The sequence below is a fragment of the Conger conger genome, chromosome 18 (assembly GCF_963514075.1).
Source record: "Conger conger chromosome 18, fConCon1.1, whole genome shotgun sequence".
Taxonomy (NCBI): Eukaryota; Metazoa; Chordata; class Actinopteri; order Anguilliformes; family Congridae; genus Conger; species Conger conger.
This window is the reverse complement of record NC_083777.1, coordinates 27,657,652-27,677,663: the sequence shown is the minus strand read 5'-3', so window position 1 is coordinate 27,677,663 and position 20,012 is coordinate 27,657,652. Positions and strand designations below refer to the sequence as shown.

Here is a 20,012-nt window from a genome sequence, read left to right as displayed (position 1 = left end):
CTGACGTATCCAAAACGGAAGTGGTCACTACCTGACGAAGCCCTGCACACCTCTGCTTAAGAACAGGTAGACGGGCGCGGCGCGTTCTAAGGGGGATAGACAACGTAAAAAGATGTTAACGCAACAAGTGTGCACAAAACCGAAGTGAAACACCATCGTTGGCACGGTAAAATATAACTGAACTTAACGACATTTCCAAGGTTAATCATTTCGAATGAACTATTTTCAGACTTAAAGTTTCTGCAGGTCTGGGTATTCGTTCGATCATTACAGTCATATCTGTGGGGGACATACACGATTGCACAAAGTTCCAGGCACACAAGGCCAGGATCATTCTACATTATTCGTAATATCGCTACATCTCTGACATTAAGCGCATCCAAACGCATTTTCTTCGTCGAGCGCTGATATTTCTAATAAAGACACGACATGCTTAATTTGGGCGGTTGTAACACCGCGGGGAAAACAACTTAAAGAGAAATCGCATCAAGTAAGTTACGTTTACAAATTTGGAATACTGAGACATATTGCTCGGTCATACAGGTCAAGAACGACATAATAAATACTGAACTTGATATAGGCTAAATCCCATTCACATGACACTGTAGATTATTACTCTCCTCCTTTCAAAGACACAAAGAAAGAACAGAATCACAACGACAAGCGCTAGGTAGTCACTTTGTATTCCCAGTGCACACTATTTTTGAGTCTTAAATAGAAACGTGTCATAGTGCATGATGAGATTCTACTTTATGTCAAGAAAACGAGATGGGTTTCAGTAAATATCTTTGTTTGAGCAGACCTTTTGCTTGTCTCTGGTTCCTTCACCATTGTTAATTAAATTCTTTCTTGAAGCTTTTTGGGGCACACATTTCATGCCAAACTCTCGGTCTGAAATGCAGAGGTTGACCAGCGGTTGAGTGCAGTTATGGTTCCTAAGGAATTTATACCACTTTTGCACTGTATATAATTCAAGTTCGAGTCAGCCCAAGTCATGGACTTTGTAAAAGTCCAGGATGAGAAAGTGAACTTAAGCACTTAAGGCGCCATACTGTCAAAAGTCAAAAGCTGGACTGTAAGTAGAATTTTTATATATTGAAGACTATGCCCTATTGGATGTGCAGTGCTCCCGACTCATTTCTGCTCCAGTGTACCTGTGTGAGAGCGGGGCCCTGTGAAGGGAAATGAAGCTTTGCACTCAGCCACTGGCACGCTGAGGACGCCCAGCTGTCAGCCACGGGCGGACAGGCTTCGCGGTCAGATTTCGCCCGTTTGACATTAACTCGGGCCGACCGACCGGAGAGCCAAGCTAATGGAGGAGATGCAGCGAGAGCCCTTTCTAACAGGGACACAAGCCGTGTAAAAAAACAAACGCCTCTCTGACCCCACCCCCTGTCACCGTGCCCACGGAGACCCCCCCCACGTGCTGTCGAGGCACTGCCCTCAGACACAGGCTGATATAGGCAGACACAGGCGGACACAGGCAGATACAGGCAGATACAGGCAGATACAGGCAGATACAGGCAGATACAGGCTGACACAGGCAGATACAGGCAGATACAGGCAGACAGGGCTGAGGGAGTGGGAGAGGGAGGGAGGGAGGGAGGGAGGGAGGGAGAGAGCAGGAGAGAGAGAGGGAGAGGGAGAGGGAGAGGGAGAGGAGAGGGAGAGGGAGAGGGAGAGGGGAGGGGGAGGGAGAGGGAGAGGGAGAGGGAGAGGGGAGGGGGAGGGAGAGGGGAGGGAGAGGGAGAGGGAGAGGGAGAGGGGAGGGAGAGGGAGAGGGGGGGAGAGAGAGAGAGAGAGAGAGAGAGAAAAGGGCTGGTGTGTCCCTTTGTAGCTCTGTCTGAAAGGCACAGTGCACTGCGGTGCTGGTCTGGACATCTCCTCAATACGGGCTGTCACTTGTGCGATAATCGGCCTTCCTTCTCTGCCACAGTCGGGCAGTCAGTCTGCAGTCTGTCAGGGAGAAATCTCGCTCGGGACGCCGGCTTCTCTGGCTGTGCGAGAGAGTGCACATTCAGCACTGCACTGCAGAAATGTCATGGAGTGTTTTAGTCTTCCTGGCCGGTCGTAACGCGAGACCAAAGACCAAAACCTGCGATGCGGGCAGTGTGGAACCCTGATGGTGGCTGTTCTCCCGAGTTCCTCCCTCAGAGGTCTTCATATTGGGTTCCCCACAGGTTCCACCAATCCTGCAATCAAAATTAAAAACCACACAGCACACCAGACTCATGCTACTAGGGGCAGCAGGGAGAGTACTGGGGACATAGCAGATACTTTGTAAAAAAATAAAAATAAATCCTATTTTCTTCTCTCAGGTAGAAAACATTAGCTTGTTTTAAGTTTTTGCTTGACAAGTCAAATCGTCTCACCTCATTGGCAAAAAAAGTTATCGAAATAAGATTTTAATAAGAGTAATATACTTGTTAAGATTGACTTATTTTTTTGTTTTTCCAGTGTAATATCTAGAGATCCAAGCTCAGTGTGTGTGGGCATGTGTGTGAGTGCCTGCCAGCATGTGTGTGTGTGTTTGTGTATATTTTTAATTGTTAAAAAATAAAAGAATTCTCCCAAAGGAACTTTTATTGCGGAGGTAGAGTCTCCCTGCAGTAAATACCTCTGAGCCAGCATCTTATAATGGACTGCAGATTAAAATTGATTATCCTGTTTGTGGCCGGTGGACCTCTGTAACATAGCACTGAGCAGCCGGGGTGTGTTCAATATATCGGCCAGCACTGTGCAGCACGCACCCAGTGTGTGTTCAGCACCACGTCTGCTTGGCACTGTGACATTCCCATCTTCCTGACACGACATTATAACTGTGACATTATACCTGTGTCCCTTTCATTAGCCTAATCCTTTTATCGTGTCTTTTTTTTTTTTTCCTATATGAGAACGGCTGTATGTTAGAAAGGTACTTCCTGGCGTTCTTCATGCCTGGATGGAGTCTCTCTGTATGCGCGTGCACTATTCTGACTGGGTTGGACGGCTTTGTAGCGATCCTGCAGGTAAATGTTGAGGTGGATCCATGGGTATTGTACATGTACTCATTGTAGCGGAGAAGCCATTTTGTTTCTCAGCCTTTTCTTGTTTCAGCTCAGTGCCCCTCAGCTGGCTTATTGATGTAGCGGACAGAAAGAAATGTGCCAATATCTATGCCTGGTCCTCCTGACCACTCTTCTTTGACCGAGGAATGGGGAACTCAGCCATCCGAACCAACTTGTTTATCCCCATACAAGATTGTACTATAACCTGAAACAGTATAAACTCCTTGGTGGTGTTAGATGGCAGTTGGCTGTTTTGTGTGTCTCACCACACATGTGGTTAAGTGAAGTTTAGTTTCCCATGTCAGCCTGGCGACTCTTTTCCATAGTACGTGCATGTCGATGGTCACTTTCTCGATGGCCCAGTTTACCCACACGATAGTCTCAAACCCTGGTCCTGGAGAGCTACTGGGCCTGCTGGTTTTCGTTTGTTACTCTGCACTAATTTATCAAGTAGAGCAGATGATTGCACAGTTAACTCACCTCAACTGGTTACCTGGGTCTCAACAGGGTGCTGATATTAAGGTGAAAACGCAAACCAGCAGACCCTGTAGCTCTCCAGGACCAGGGTTGGAGGCCCACTGTTGTCGACGGCTTGTATCATCCTCAGTAGTCAAGGGATCCCTGAGAGTTCCTGGCGAGATTTTGCCCGTGGGGTAGCTTTCTTGTGGTTTATGTTTTCTGGAGACATTTTCTGAACAGCGTAAGCCGCCTTAGCTGGTCACGGCTACTTGAATTGCCAAGAGAGATGTGTGAAAATGATAAGAATGAGAGAAATAAAAAGGAAAATTCAATCGGCTGAGCCTTGAAAGGAAGATGTTGTGATTGTTGTGTGTTTCAGGGAAAGGATGTACCGTGATGATTTGCTATATCCCCATTACAAATTGCATTTTAATTTTGCTTCATGAAAATTGCATTAGCTTTTTTTATTTTTTTATTATTCACACTTCTTTAATTTATAGCAATCTGGCTCACATGGATAATTAACACACACTGTACAGTAATAACACATATTTAATCACATTTCTGAGAGATATGACTATTTCCAGTTTTTTTTTTTTTTTTTAAATAGTCATTGATAAAGTTATATAATGAGAGTTATAAAGTACTCTGGAGAATATATAATGTAGAGGCTTCCTTGTGATACTCTGAAGGCCAAGCCTGCCATCTTAGTGCTGACCTGAAAGGAGGAAGCGGTGTTGTGCTTTCCTCCTGTTGTAACTTCCTCATCACCACTGACAGCTCAATACTCCTGGCATTACCCAGCCTGCTTCAGGACTGAGTGCTTTCATCACTGTGCCATCGTTTTGTGAACAAAGTGCCCCACTTCTCTGGGTCTGTGATCTTATTTCTCTCGCTCTGTGTTTTCATGTGAAGAGCTACAGTGTGGAGACGCGTACTGCAATATGTGAAAGGACACACACAAACACAGATGCATGCATGGATGCACGCGCACGCACATACACACGCGCACGCACACACACACATGCACACACATATACATATACGTGTGCGCAAGTGCACACACACACACACACACACACACACACAAACACAAACCACACTCCTCCCCTTCCCCCAACAACATCAACAACACAAATTTCCATTTTCTGACACACAGATTAAGTATCATTTCTTCCTACATTGTATTTTGTTCACAAAATGTTGCCATCACACGTTGGTCATGGTGCATGGTGTCTGAACTGGAGGTCACGCTGACAGTACTGGTAAGTCGTTGGTCAATACACCACCTGAGCTGGGCCAGAATCAGACCCCCAGAGGTAGGAGCCCTGTATTCCTAACAGGTGTATACACGCAGTACCTGTAGGCCTGTTTGGGTCCCTGTGCATCATGGTGAGAGTGGGCGGGACTGGAAGTGGTCTGGAGCAGCTGTGTGGTTGCCGGGGAACGGGGCTGATTGACAGTGAATGAGTTCAAACATCTATCTGGTACATTTCAGTGCTCTGCTAATAGATAAAAACCTACTTTAATGTAGCCACATAAAATAATTACTACCAATCTATTCTCTAACACGTTATATGATATACATATATATACAAAGACTGATCTTTTACAGGGATAATTACTTCTGTAATTTTGTATTCAGGAAATGTATTGCCATACTGCTGCAGTGATTGATAATATATTTAGTCATATGTATATAGCAAGTGATTTCAATACATTTTTGTGGATTTCCTATGGTATTTACACATGGACGCCTATATTTAATAGTAGTACAATGCAAATACTGTCAAAAACATACAAAAAAGCTTTGACTCAAAAAACTAAATAAGATAGGTTTAAAGTCTGTCAAAATAAAATGGTGCCAACTGTTGACTGACCAATATTTTGTTCTTTCTTTATGAAGGTTTGTGTTACATCATTTCACTCATCTTTGTGCATGCTGTATCGCATCCTCACTGTCTTATGTCCGTTTGACTGGAAGCATGATATTACCCTCACCTAGGGATCAGGGCTTCTTAGCGACCCATTTGAAAACGCGAACGTATAAATATCAAGGCGTCACGTACACATCCTGGGACTAGCTTTCGACAGTGCTGTTCTCCAACGTTAGTATTCGATCTTCGAAGTACTGCACCTGGCATTAATTACACGCGAATAGCAACCTTGTCGCCACGGGAAATCGCGATCCGTCCAGATAGCCGTAGCGCAGTCTCGTGGAAGCTAACACTCAACTCTTCACGGCGTTTTAAATCCTGACTCTCCGCCTTGCAGTTTTGTTTTCTCAAAATTCACTCAAAAAAAGCATGAAATATGCTTAGGATGGTCTTACGGCCCGTTTATTCTTCTGTGAAAAGGAATAATACACAAGAGAAAATATAGCCTATCGTATTTTTTAAAATATATAAATGTCAGCTGAAATGGCTCCGTCCCGCTGCGTTGCTAATTTTAACCGTGCAGGAATTCGATCGTCTGACGTCTGTATTCCTTACTTTGTCGTGCTTCACGGACTGTTTGTGGAAATGGCGTTTCTTGTGACGGAACACCCATCATCCATCGCATAGCACATATCACAATATCCCACTCACTGTCATCTGTTCTCCCTCCTGCATGACTTTCGTTGTACATTTTATTTAATTGTCTTTCTATAGTTTTTGCCATTGGAACAGAATCACTTTTTCTTCTGGCACACCTACCGTTTATGACTGTTACGTGTCCACACTGACCGTTTCTACGATCTCACAAATTTCGCATTTCACACCTAAGTAGTAAAATCAGACACCGCATTTTAAACGCAATTACAATTTACAAGGTTTTGTAATTAAATTAGATCATCTGGCCTCTTGTAAGTCAGTGAGGTTGAGATGGAGTTACAGGTAGAGATCAGAGGTGAACATTGAGGAAATGTTCAGACAGTCATTGCTGCCCCTCCAGCAATGTATTCCTCCCGCCTACAGGGGGCGACAGAAGGGCACTTGCATGTGATGTTTAATGCCTTGCATGATAACGACATGCAATGGCCTGTTCCAGTCTGCATGCAGCTTAATAAATGTCTTCCTCTCTTTCTCCTTGCCCGTCCGTGCTTTCAGAAGACAAGTATGTTCAAGGTGGGTATTATTTTATCCATATCCTTATTTAACAAAATATCAAACTAAAGCTAATAATTTGCTGGTGTCTTGAACTGTTCACCCATCTCTTGACACGGTAAGTGGAGTTTGCGTTACTGTAATGTCATTTTAATGGATATGATGGTCTTTATTGTCGAATGGGATGTCAAGGAATGTGGTAACTTAAAGTCGGCGATTAAATTCATTTTTCTTTATTTACACTTTTTAAAGCAAATGTCATAGGGAAAGGTATTGACATGTTCCAAGGAGATTAAGCAGGTTGGCCTGACCAGGGCAGACTCCACAAAGTTGCAGAGATGTCACAAGGAAGTGTTGCTGTAATATTAATCTTGACGTTTAGTTATTATGCTATTATAGCCATTCCTTATCAGCAGCTCACTTCTACAACTTCACACAGCTGTGCAAGAACAGCCGTGGGCAGCCATTTTGAGCCAGCATGCGGTAGTTGGCCCTAATGGATCTCTCCCACAGGTTACTGCCTGCAGATAAAACCTGAAAATTATAGCAATTTTCACAATAGTTCTTTGTTGTAGTAAAAAAGTACAGTTGGCTCAGCTGAGTGTTTATGTGTTAAATGTGTTATTTATTGCAGGTAGCGCTCCAGACAGCTAAAAATATATGCAACATTGTATTTTCATTGAGACTAGTCGCGGTGTGTTATGATTATTTCTTGGAAAATGACTCAAAGCTTTGTGTTATTAATGGTATTGATGATGGCTGCTGTTGAAAGAAGTGAGTAGTGTTGGCCCATAGTTTCAAAGAAGCCTCTTGGCTCTGAGAACGGCTAGAATCCCTCGTTTTTACACGAATGAAACCTGGCCTGTTGATGGAGGAAGGTGTGTTTTTGAAACCGCTGCCATTTCTTTCTCTATGGATAAAGGATTTTTCATTTTGACCTTTGATGAGGGGAAAATGATCAGACCCTGCGCATATGCGTGAAATTTAAAAAGAACTTAACTCAAAAAAATACATGTCTGTTAACAATAAGAGTCCAGTATTCATGTTTTGGTTTGTTTTTGCCCCATTTTCTTTGCAATGTAAACATGACATCAGACCGTTGGGTGGGGTGGGGTGGGGTGGGGTGGAAGGCTGGGTTGAGCTGGTGGTTGGACTGGGACCTGTGGGTTGGAAACCCTAAAAGGCATTGCCTCCCCCCTCCCCTCCCCGCCCCCATTCTGAGATATTCTGTCTCTTAAAGTAAGTCGAAGCATTACAACCGCTCGGTTGAGATGATGCTTGTTTCCAGAAACCTCCAGATCCCTGCCCTCTACCCTCTTCCCCACTCTCCCTTCTGTCCTCTCCTGCCTCCTGACCCCCCCCCCCCCCCGACCCCCCCCCCAGCGCTACTGACATCCACGGATGTCTCAGCCTCAGTGTGACCTCACCGCCTTCCCATGATCCTTTGTTCTCTTCTGACTGTGCTTTGTTTCCCTTTAAGGTCTCGCGCACCTGATGATGGGCGACCAAGGTATGGGTTCTGCTCCTTTTCCACTCTCTGCCTCCATCGTGTGTCCCCCCCCTCCTCCACCCTCCCTCCCTCCCTCCCTCCCTCCCCTCACCTGCGGAAAGTAGCTGCTTCTCACCTTCTTTAAGGGCTGGAAAACCCTCCGGACTCACGCTCACATAGGGCTGTTTATGGGGCTGCGCGTTCTTGGTTGGTTTGGTTTCTAACCATCGCCTTGTCTTATCGTATATATATTTTTCTGTTTGTTTTGAATGATCGTGCATCCCATCGTCCGGAGAAATGCTTTGCTTGTTTGTTTTTTCTCCGAACCACCTGTTTTGATTTGTTCCTGTCTGCCGTTAACACAGCAGTTCATTTCCAAGCAGGCTGTTCGGCAAAAAGTGTCCTCCACTTATTGTGCTCATCTGTTCATCTATTTTTTTGTTTGTTTTTGTTTTATCAATTAAATGCTGTGGGCAAAGCATGACTGTTACAGAACGTGGAATCAGAAAATATGATATCATATATATATAAATATGAATTTTGGCTGCTGGAATGCCCCTTAGACATATACCAGGCTGCCTTACCCCAAACCCCCCCCCCCACCTCCACCCCCCTCTCCCCCCCAAAAGCTGGTCAACACCACCCGCTACCGTCATCCTTGTCTTACCTGGGCCTAGCATGTATCCCAGCATGCAGCAGGACAGGAAGTGACTCACTTCCGCCCCCACAGATGCACTGTCTCATACGCCATCCTTCCACACCTTCTCTGTGCTCTCGTTCACCGTGTCTGTCTGTTCTGTTCCTGCATTTTACACCTGGCCACGACTCTTATGGATGTCTTTCTCCTCTCCTTTATATTCCTTCTGTCTGGAAAACGTCTTTCTTCATGGACTCATTTCATCAATTTCATAGGTAAAAGTAAAGGTACTCCCCATTTTATATCTACCTCAGTATTCACATGTTAACTGCAAGGGGCTGCTTATGTGTACTGTATGGGTGTATATATCTGTGGCCTCATATATATGTGTGTGTGTGTCTTTGAATATATAAGCCGCAGGGCCTGTTTGATGGATGTGCGGGCGAGCGTGTGTGTGTGCGCGTGAATGTGTGTGTGTGTGTGTGTGTGTGTGTGTGTGTGTGTGTGTGCTGAAAATGGTTTTGCTCAGAGAAGAAGGAGGTAAGTACTGTTTTACTTCTGCCTCTCACTGCTGGAGAAAAATGGAGCGGGAACATTTTTCTTTTGCTCGATGCATGAAATCGTAAATGACACTTGAAGCGGGGATTGTCTCTTCCGAGGCAGGCGCGCACCCCCGCACTGCTTCAGCAACCGGTAAACTGCTCTTTTTTTATCCGTTTAACGGCACCGGAGCGCCAGGGCCGGGGGGAGCCGCTCCCCCGCTCCACGTTGGGCCTTTCATCCCGCTCCGGCTTGCTCTGCTCCACCGGGGTGAGGGGAGGGGGTGGGTAAGTGGTCAACACAACCTCTTCATTTGACTCTTCTCCCCATTGGGTGATAGGCCATAGGGGTGGGCTGTGGTGTGTGTGTGTGTGAGTGTGTGAGTGTGTGAGTGTGTGAGTGTGTGAGTGTGTGAGTGTGTGAGTGTGTGAGTGTGTGAGTGTATGAGTGAGTGAATGAGTGAGTGAGTCTGCAAGTGTGCGAGTGTATGTGCGAGTGTGTGAGTGAGTGTATGAGTGTGTGAGTGTGTGAGTGTGTGAGTGTGTGAGTGTGTGAGTGAGTGAGTGAGTGAGTGAGTGAGTGAGTGAGTGAGTGAGTGAGTGAGTGAGTGAGTGTGTATGTGTGAGTGAGTGAGTGAGTGAGTGTGTGTGCAAGTGTATGTGTGCGGTGTTTGTGTGTTTGTGCATGTGAGTGTGCGTGTGCTGTGTGTGTGGTTTGTCACTAGACTAGCAGGAGTGTAGGTGTTTGAGAAAGTTTGACAAGACATTGGGGGTGGAGTCAAATGATATGGAAATTAAGCTTGTGAAGAAAATGTTTTTATTTTTTATTTTTTATTTTGTCATATACTGAATTGCCTTTGGAAAACTTGAATTGTCTGCCTGTGATACTTCCGACACAGAGGAAATTCTGATTGGCTTGTAAACACACTTGCAATAAGTGGCCTCATATTTTTTGAACGACATCAAATGCTTCCAATTTAAATTATGACAAAGCGAGACCTGTCTGTGAAATTCAAGTATTCCATTTTCATCTGCAATAAATTGCTTCGGTTGATATTCTGCAAATTGTGTGAAAGCTGTGAATGACTTGTCTCTCTAAATAGCCCTGATTTATTAATATTTAATATGGTTTGGTGTCTAAATCAGCTTGCGTCTTGTTATCAAGGTAAGGATGTCACGCTGTGTCGCTCTTGAAAATTTGATGCCATTTCAAACATGGTTCTCATTTATTTCCTCCTCATAAAAAAGCCATCAATCGTTTTTAGGACGAGTCGCAGCCCTGCTGCTAGTGAATCTCACTGTATGTCTCATCCAAATGGATCAAGACCGTCCCAGGTAAGACACGCACATGTAGAATATACGAATACCTGAACATTCTGCTGATGAGTTGTTTTATTTTAAAACATGCAGCTAAATGCCCTGTGCATGCGTGTTTGACATTATCGGATCACCGTCACGGTTCTGTGCAATTACCGCTATTCTCGAACTGTGAATGTAGTGCATGCAGATTTATGTGTGAAAATGCATTTTTTTAAAATCATGTGGATGTGGGGTCAAGCCTAGATGCCCGTGCAGGAGGTAAGTGTTCTCTTTTCCTCGCTCGCTCCTTCTCTCTTTTTCTCTTTCTTTTCCTGTGACATTGCTGCTTCTACCGAATGCTCGCTGCTAGGCTGAGAATCCCTTTTGGGTGTGACTGTGTGTCTGGCACTGATCGTGGACAGAACGGTGAACAGCTTTAATCTGTGCTGTTCGTGTTTCGTTTGTATTGATCTGCTGTTGACATCTTCTCTGTCTGTTAAAGTGAATGGGATATTGCATATGGAGGTTGATGGCTCTTGGGAGGGGCTCTTGGGAGGAGCTCATGGGTCTTTGAGGGAACACGATCTCATTCCGACAACACAACATCAGTGTGCTGAATATGCTTTCATTTGGTGTGATACACATTTTATATCTGGTACTACTACTACTACTACTACTACTACTTCTGCTGCTGCTACTACGTCTTCTGCTACTGCTACTACTGCTGCTGCTGCTACTACTACTGCTCCTACTACTACTACTACTACTACTACTACTACTGCTACTACTGCTACTACTGCTACTACTGCTACTACTGCTACTACTACTACAATTACCCTCAGTCCCCTACTTCCCATTTAGGACATCTAGTAAAAAGTTAATAATTGGTAACGCTTTACAAGGTTCCCTGAATTGGCATGAACTAATGTAGTTGTTAACGAACTAACTAGCTAGCTACTGAGAAGCTAATCTGTACAGCCCAGTTAATGTATTTGTACATCATTCATTCATGGTAACAACTACATTAGTCATTGCCAATTCATATTGGAATTAAAAAGTCAGTTGTTAATGGTTAACTAATGATAAGTTCATCCTATGGTTTGCTAATGTATACATGTTAATGTAACAACTATGTTAGTTAGTTGTTAACAGACACATTAACTAATGAAACATTAATTTCATGCTTAATTTATTTATTTGTCCATTATTCATTAATGTTAACTATATTAGTTAATGCCAATTCATGAACCTTATGGTAGTGTGACCGAAAGTGTTTTGTACCTGATATATGCAGTAAATACCGATTCTGCTTCATAAAAATTCTGTAGTTATGCCTTTTAAACCCAGAGAAGTTGTGGGTCTGGCCCGTCTCCATGTGAGAGGCTGTGACTCATGAGGGAGACAAGTCGGGTCTCCATGGGCAGTTGTGCGTGAGTCACCAGACCCCACTGCTGCTGCCAGGGACCACCTGGGGCGGCTCCCCGAAAAAATATCACATTCTGGGAACAGAATGTCGCTGTTCTGCCAGAAACGCTCCCTTCCTCCCCCCCCTCCTCCCCTTCACTCTCCCCGGTGATAATGTCACAGAGTCTCATTAATCATGACAAGGACAAGCAGGTTAAACGGCACCCCGAGTGAGTTTACTCCCCCTGTTGGTCGGGTGAGGTATTTCACTTTCAGTAATCGCTGCGTGACCATGTCTCCGTGCGGTTTTGTGATACGCAGGTTTTGTATAAACCCCGCCATCATTGTGTATAAGCTTTATAGTGTTAAATAATTTAAAAAAACGTAATCATTGTTTCAAAGGTGTACATGTACATAATCTGGTTTGAAGTGAATCAAAACAAAATTAAATACACATTGCGTTGTATGTATGTGAAAACAATCCGCATTATTCCAAACATTACTCAAGTTTGCGTGTGAAATTGTATCATTTGTAATTACTGTGTAAGAAATGGCAGGCAGTTGTAATTTTAACAAGGCTAATGTGCACTCCTGAATTAGCGGCATGAAACATTGTTTTCTCAGTAGCGGGACATTAGTAACATAGGCAGTTATTATTGTGCGTGGCACTGCAAGTACCTCACTTCCATCAGGAATTTAATAACTGCATAAATCGTTATTGCTCGAGCAGTTAAATTTAAAATCACACCCTGCCTCTGCGAGTCTTCAGTTAATTTAAAACATGGGCTTCCACCATTAAAATCCCAAAATAAGATTGGTTACCAAATTAGCAGGGTGTTAAGCAGTCCCCCGGTGACAAACACGCAGAAGCTGTCGTTGGAATCAAGGAACGGGAGAGAAGCAGGCTTTGGCTGCAACGCGTTTTGTTTTGGCCCTCCTCGTCCTGTCCACTCGCCAGAACTCTCTCCGCCTCATTCCGTCGGCACACGCCGATTCCTATTCGGTTTGAACGCGTGTAGAATTAAGCCGTGTACAGACGACGCGAAACCGCCGTTTCTTCTTCATAAAATAACTGCCAAAGCTGCCCCCCGCCCCCCCCCCCCCTGACCGGGAAGCAGAAGGCGAGCTAGAAGGGGCAACGGAGCGCTGACTTGGCAAACGCAGTAAAACAGCACGCTGATCTAATTCTGAGCACGGCTCCGTCTGTCCGTCACCTCCTGCTCCGGCTGAAACGGCTTTAATGTTGCCGAGAAGAGGCGCACAGTCCCCGTGTCTGCGCCCCAGCCTCGGGGTAGCTTATCTCCCGCCATTACGTAACCCATGAGCACGTGCAACCGCCACCAGGTTTCCTCCCATTATGTCGGCATTATAGCAACGTCACCCATTGCAATTACTATGTAGGCTATGCAATTGACGTTACATGAAAAGGTATCGGGAATGCTGAATTCTATGCAGACAATCAACCGTATTAGGCTACGCAAAGTTATAGGCACGATTATGTAATAAAAATACCGTTTGCTGTACGGTATAATATGACAATATCCGTATATTAAAGTCACGCAATAGATTAGGCCGCGTTCGCCGTGTATTTAACATTCGCACGGAATGCGGACTGCGTCTCTGACGCCTCTCGTTCCAAATTGGCTGGTTTGTCGGTGACAGCTCTGCGGCTGTTCCCGTGGGGGTGATGTTTTTTTTAGTGCTGGTGTTATGATCATCGATGAGGCCATAAGTGCTCCAGCACAGGCTGGTGTCATTAGGGAGGTAGACTCGCCGCCGTTGGGTCTGTGTCGCCATAGTCTCGGTGCCTCGCTGAGCAGCCGCGGTTAATTAATTGTCGTTAGCGTGCTTATTAGTCCCATTGTTATTGCAGGTTCCACCCTCCCTTACTCCACAGTCCTGACTGTTTCCAAACATCGCAACTCTGATGCTGCAGATTTTATTACCACTTAACAACCTGTGATTAAAAAATATATATATAATAATATTAAAATCCTTGGCTTGCGTGTTGGTCTGCACTCTTGTGCGCATGTGTGACTGTATGCACGCGTTCCCATCTCAGGCGGAACGGTATACGTTCTCACTGACGTTCTGGCTATAGAGGGATAAGTCATAATGCTATCGACACACAGACGGCCGGTGTATTTAATCGCTGCCGTTGCGGGGAGCGCCTTGCGGGGAACGCCGTGCGCGGCTTAAAAGTGCCCCCAGGCTGCAAAGAGCAGGGCTTACAGGTGGAGCTGCACTTTCTCTAAATTACACTTCCTTTCACAATGATTGCTTTTTCCGGCCCTTTCTGAGCGGGAATGGCGTCCCTTTAATTATTCCCAGTAAATCCACGGCGATTGGGAAGAGAGGGGCCCATGTCTGCCTTATAAGGGCCTCGCGGGTTTCAAATCCGGCTAATTCGTACATTTTATCCTTTTTCTATTTATTTATTTAAAGTGAGCACTGGGCTTTCCAGCCTTCCCAGTAGGTCGTTCCAGTCCACATCCTCTGGATCCACATCGCCTGCCGTGTGTTTCGGGCGACTGCTGCATTTGTGCAAATCCCCTTAGGGTCTTTACCCAAGCACACCTCTCTGTCCTTTCTATACCCTTGGCCATAAATTGCCTTCATAATAAAAGCCTAGTGTACCTTGTCAATCAATAGAGTATTTAAAGGACGATTATGGAGTTGGCTTCACTGTGGTCCTCCTGTTTAATGCGGCTGGATAAACAAACCGGGGCCTGACTTAAATTACGGCGAAGTTTCGGGTCTCGGGCGCGATAATTGCTGTGAAACACCGCTTCGTAATCCGGCCAGTGTTCGTGAGGCGAAACGCTGGGCCACGAGCAACAAGAGTTAAATGACATGAATGAACCGCAATACATTGTGTTATAAAGAGGGAACACAAAAGGCCCTGCTGTGAAAATAACAGCCACTGTAAAATGATTTATCCTTAGAAACAGTCTATTTACGGTATTCTTTGAGGTAATGGGGTTGTATTTTTATGCCTTTGTTTAAATGTGCCTTACAAGGAAATATAATTGTCAGTTTTCCTTATTCATAATTACCGTTTGGTGTTAGAACAATCGGAGAAATACATTTCACAAGTTATTGTTGAGATGGGAATGTGATATTTACTGCTGCTTTTTTTGTCACCAATGTGGGTGTCGAGGACGTTCATTTACTGTTCATAACAGAGGTCGACCCACATTACCGGCATTTAGCGGACTCTCTTATCCAGAGCGACGTACAATGAAGTGCAAACCAATCCCAGATGACCCCATCATCAAGATTAAGGGCAGTCTTCTGGACCGGACACTCAAACATTCATCTTTTATTTTTATGTATCTGAATTTAGCCTTAATTTAACCAAGGTACCCTGTGAGCAACAGGCAGAATCTAGATGTCTAGAGGGCTGTAAATCTTGGACTGAGAGACGTTTTTGACAGAAACAGACTAATTTATCTAGATATCTAGACGTCTCTTGACCTACATATCGAGGCGGTTGAACTCCCGGCTGTATTTTGTTGAAAAGTGACAAGGTTTCTCGCCAAATAGGATGTATTCAGGCTATATCCAGGTGAAACCTGAACTGAATTGGGCCTAAATGAGTCTGTTTCTGTCAGCAGGTCTCTCAGTCCAAGGTTTACAGCTCTCTAGTCTAGGTCTTTTGCTCAGTGGGTGGTGCTGTTAAAATGGACATCGAGAGAGCCTTTTGAGCCTGCATGTATTTGGACTGCGGAGGAAACCAGCGTACCGGGAGGAAACCCACACAAACACGAGGAGATCTGACCGGCCCATTTAAACCTAGAACCTCCTCCTCGCGAGGCATCTGTGCCACCATGCTGCCTGTGTGCGGCACCCAGGCAAGGGGCCTGGAACCCCGTCCTCTCCCGTAGGTGGCCCAGTGATGATAAAATGGCGCCTTGCTTAATGGTTGCCGAACCTCATTGAACTTCCATTTTTTCTGTTAGTCAATAACGGAGGAAGCTTTCTGGACTCTGGACTCTGCCATTTGGGAGAGCTGGTCTAGTGGCGTCATTTATTTTTCATTTAAGCAGAGAGGGAACAAAAAGCACAACTTTTTATCTCTCTCAGTGGCCTACTTTTAAACGGGAGACTGCTTTCTCTCCACGTTTATTTTCTTCGGTCATTGGCAATAGGTAAATAATGTTACTAAAGTTAAAAGCCTTTTTATTTATTTTTTTGGGAATGAGTTTATTTAGAATGACTCTCCACTGACGGAAACCAATGTCACTTGGCTGAAAAAGCAGCTTTGGAAGGGAAAAGCAAGAAAGGAAATTGAGTTGGATGGACGCAAGCCCTCAATGTTATAGATACAGAGCCTAGAAATGCCTGTGTTCATATCTCTAACACGCCAGTCTCACCAACACAGAAGGACTGCTTATCGCCAAACTTATTTTCCCCCAACTATATTTTCCATAATTTTCCGGTGTAGAATTCAATTATAGATTTCAAACCGACTGGATCCGGATTGCACTTGCCTTGAAGTCTTTAGCAGTGATATTAGTACTTGGAATGGAGTTTGAAAGCAAAGATTTTCATACTGGACTTTAACGTCATAAAATAAAATTGAATAATTATATTGTGAAGGTTTAATCTTTTAATTGGGTCAGGCTTATATGGTAGTTAGTAAATTGGCCCTCCCTATTCGTTTTGAGAAGATGCAACTAGATGACTCTCGTCTAGCCAGCCAAGAAACATTCATTTGAAATGTTTTATGTAAACCGAAAAGGGGATTGCTCTTTATTTCAGAACCCGTATGCACTGGTAACAGCGAGCAGTTCTGTAGCGACAGAAAAGGCAACCCAAGGCCCACGGTGTAGGAATGGTACCTTCAGTACTTGTCTGTTGTGTGAATTTCGCCTGAGGTTGGTGAGACTTTGTGTGAAGCGGCAGATGTTGATGTTGGAGGATTTGGGTGTCCTCAACACCCCCCCCCCCCCCCCCCGCCCCACACTCCCTCTCCACTTGCCTCACATTGAGATTTAGATGCACGATATTTTTCTGCTGTCAGGAAGTGAGACGCCTCCTCTTCCTGTGTGGAAACAGACCACTAATTCTGCCTGTCAGAGAGGTGAGGGCTGACAGCAGATGTCCTTGCGTCTTCTAAACACTCTTTAGCCCTTGTTCCTCTCCCTGTTCTAACAAAATCCGATCGTTGTTAATGAAGTTACCTCCACATTTGAAAAGGCAATCTGGTGCTTTTTATATGAGTGAATTAGCCTTCTGAATTTTTTGTTTATGCTGAGCTGTTGTTGCCGGGAATTTCTTTCTTTTTTTTTTTTTTTTGTTGAGCCAAAACGGATAATTGAATGTAATTTAATTTTTTTAAATGCCGTTGTCATATTTCAGCTAACATTATACCTGCCACAACAGCGAATTGTAATGATATCAGTAAAATATTTGGATGACTGCAGTTTCCTTGGCCCTCCGTGTTTTTGAACGTGCTTTGTGTGCTGGTTCCTCCTCAGCGATATCCTTCATCCCGCTACGTTCTGGAGGATTACAGTTGTCACTGGCGACCATGGCTTGGTTTTGCTTAAGTACGCGTTAAAATCCCCTTTCTCATCCCCTCGGGCCTTTCCATGGCTCGGAGGGATCTGGAAACCTCCCCTGCATTCACACCGTCCTTTTTAATACCGGTGTTTAAGTCTGTTGAAGTGGAGAACAAGGTCGCGCTGAAGTGCTGTGCGTATATGTCAGTTGTGGCCTGAAGCGTCGGATTTGGGGCGTGGTTTTGCATGTGTGAATATTTTTGCTTGTGTGGGTGCAGCACCTCATTGATGGTTGAGGCAAGCTCCCCCCCCCCCTCTGTAAAGCACTTTGAGAATGTAAGGGCACTCTAAGTGAAATTCATAACTATCATTGTGTGCGTTTGTATGGGGACGTTTGTGAACATCCAGACTGTTTACATCAGTCGTGATGTAGGTGTTGGGGTTTGATCATCAGTCGTGATGTAGGTGTAGAGGTGTGATAATCAGTCGTGATGGAGGTGTTGAGGTGTGATAATCGGTCGTGATGTAGGTGTTGAGGTGTGATAATCGGTCGTGATGTAGGTGTTGAGGTGTGATAATCAGTCGTGATGTAGGTGTTGAGGTGTGATAATCGGTCGTGATGTAGGTGTTGAGGTGTGATAATCAGTCGTGATGTAGGTGTTGAGGTGTGATAATCGGTCGTGATGTAGGTGTTGAGGTGTGATAATCAGTCGTGATGGAGGTGTTGAGGTGTGATAATCGGTCGTGATGTAGGTGTTGAGGTGTGATAATCAGTCGTGATGTAGGTGTTGAGGTGTGATAATCAGTCGTGATGTAGGTGTTGAGATGTGATAATGAGTCGTGATGTAGGTGTTGAGGTGTGATAATCAGTCGTGATGTAGGTGTTGAGGTGTGATAATCAGTCGTGATGTAGGTGTTGAGGTGTGATAATCAGTCGTGATGTAGGTGTTGAGGTGTGATAATCGGTCGTGATGGAGGTGTTGAGGTGTGATAATCAGTCGTGATGTAGGTGTTCAGGTGTGATAATCGGTCGTGATGGAGGCCCCCTCGATGTAAAACCTCAGAATGACACGATTGGCTTAATTGGCCGTGTTCCCCGTGCCACAGCGGCCCTGCCTGAGAGCCGTCTCGCGTACCGACACACACACACACACACACACACACACACACACACACACACACACACACACACACTCTCACACACACACACACACACACACACAGACACACACACACACACACACACACTCACACACACACACTCTCACACACACACACACACACACACACACACACACAGACACACACACAGACACTCACACACACACACACACACACAGACACTCACACACACACTCACACACACACACACACACACAGACACACACAGACACAGACACAGACACTCACACACACACACACTCACACACACACACACACACACACAGACACTCACACACACACTCACACACACACTCACACACACACATACACACACACACACACACACACACACACACACAGACACAGACACAGACAGACACACATACACACACACACACACACACACACACACACACACACACACACACACACAGACACAGACAGACACACATACACACACACACACACACAGACACACACACACACACACACACACACACACACAGACACACACACACACACAGACACACACACACACACACACACAGACACACACACTCACACACACACAGACAAACAAACAAGGCTCACATCCCGAGCGTGAGCCGCTGTCGGCCTCGTCTCCTGACAGATAATATAGATCCCTGTGTCACCGCGCCGGGCGTCTGCCGTGCGGCCGTGTTCCTCGGCGGCCGGTGGCTGAGCACACCGGCGCCTGCCCTGAATCCATTATCACTCTCGCTTTGTAGATTTATCTTTGAAATCCGGAGTCCGTCCCCCCCTCCCTCCCTCCATCCCTCCCTCCCTCCCTCCATCCCTCCTCCTGGGCCCGCGTTTGATTTTCTGCCTTTTTAACCCTTTCCCTCGCCGGCTTCCTCGATCCGCCGGCGCTGTCACGGTAACGGCGGGAAGCTTGCCACGGAAACGGGTTCGGACACGGCGCACCGCTGGTTTGTCGAATCCGGTTACCGCCCAGGGTTACCCCCCTCCCCCCCCCCCCCGCTCTGTTCAGTCTAATGTTGGCATGCCTACCTGAGTTGCAGTCAGATGCGGTTGAGCGCGGCGTTTAAAAATGTGTGTGCGTGTGATAGCATCGGCGCTGAATGCTGTAACCGTTATAGCGTCGCTAAATTAGGCCGCAGTACGGAATATGAGCTCGCTGTAATCGGGGAGGGGGAGGGGGAGGGGGGGGGGGCTGATTGCGGCTGGTATTTCACGGCCAGTACAGTGTGAAAGTGGAGTAGATGTTCCTAATCTTTCAATTTATGGATGGCGTTAATGTTCAGAGATGGCTTTATTTAGCTGTGAATGCAGCCTGCTTGTGCAGCCCCCAGATGATACAGTAGAGCTATTAAGATCAGTGGAGACTAACGCGTTTAAG

General features: G+C 45.5%; 1 protein-coding gene across 19 annotated transcripts in view; it reads left to right on the top strand.

Moving 5' to 3' along the window:
- The window catches only part of LOC133117882 (neurexin-1a-like), a 366,671-nt gene that overhangs the window by 22,627 nt on the left and 324,032 nt on the right, over nucleotides 1-20,012 (top strand). For 16 of the 19 annotated variants that reach the window (XM_061227382.1, XM_061227381.1, XM_061227377.1 and 13 more), the window contains exons 3-4: nucleotides 6,596-6,613; nucleotides 8,073-8,102. In XM_061227382.1, coding sequence (XP_061083366.1) covers nucleotides 6,596-6,613; nucleotides 8,073-8,102 — 48 coding nt within the window. The remainder of the gene's footprint in view (nucleotides 1-6,595; nucleotides 6,614-8,072; nucleotides 8,103-20,012) is intronic. The other 3 variants (XM_061227383.1, XM_061227369.1, XM_061227384.1) reach the window with 1 other exon arrangement.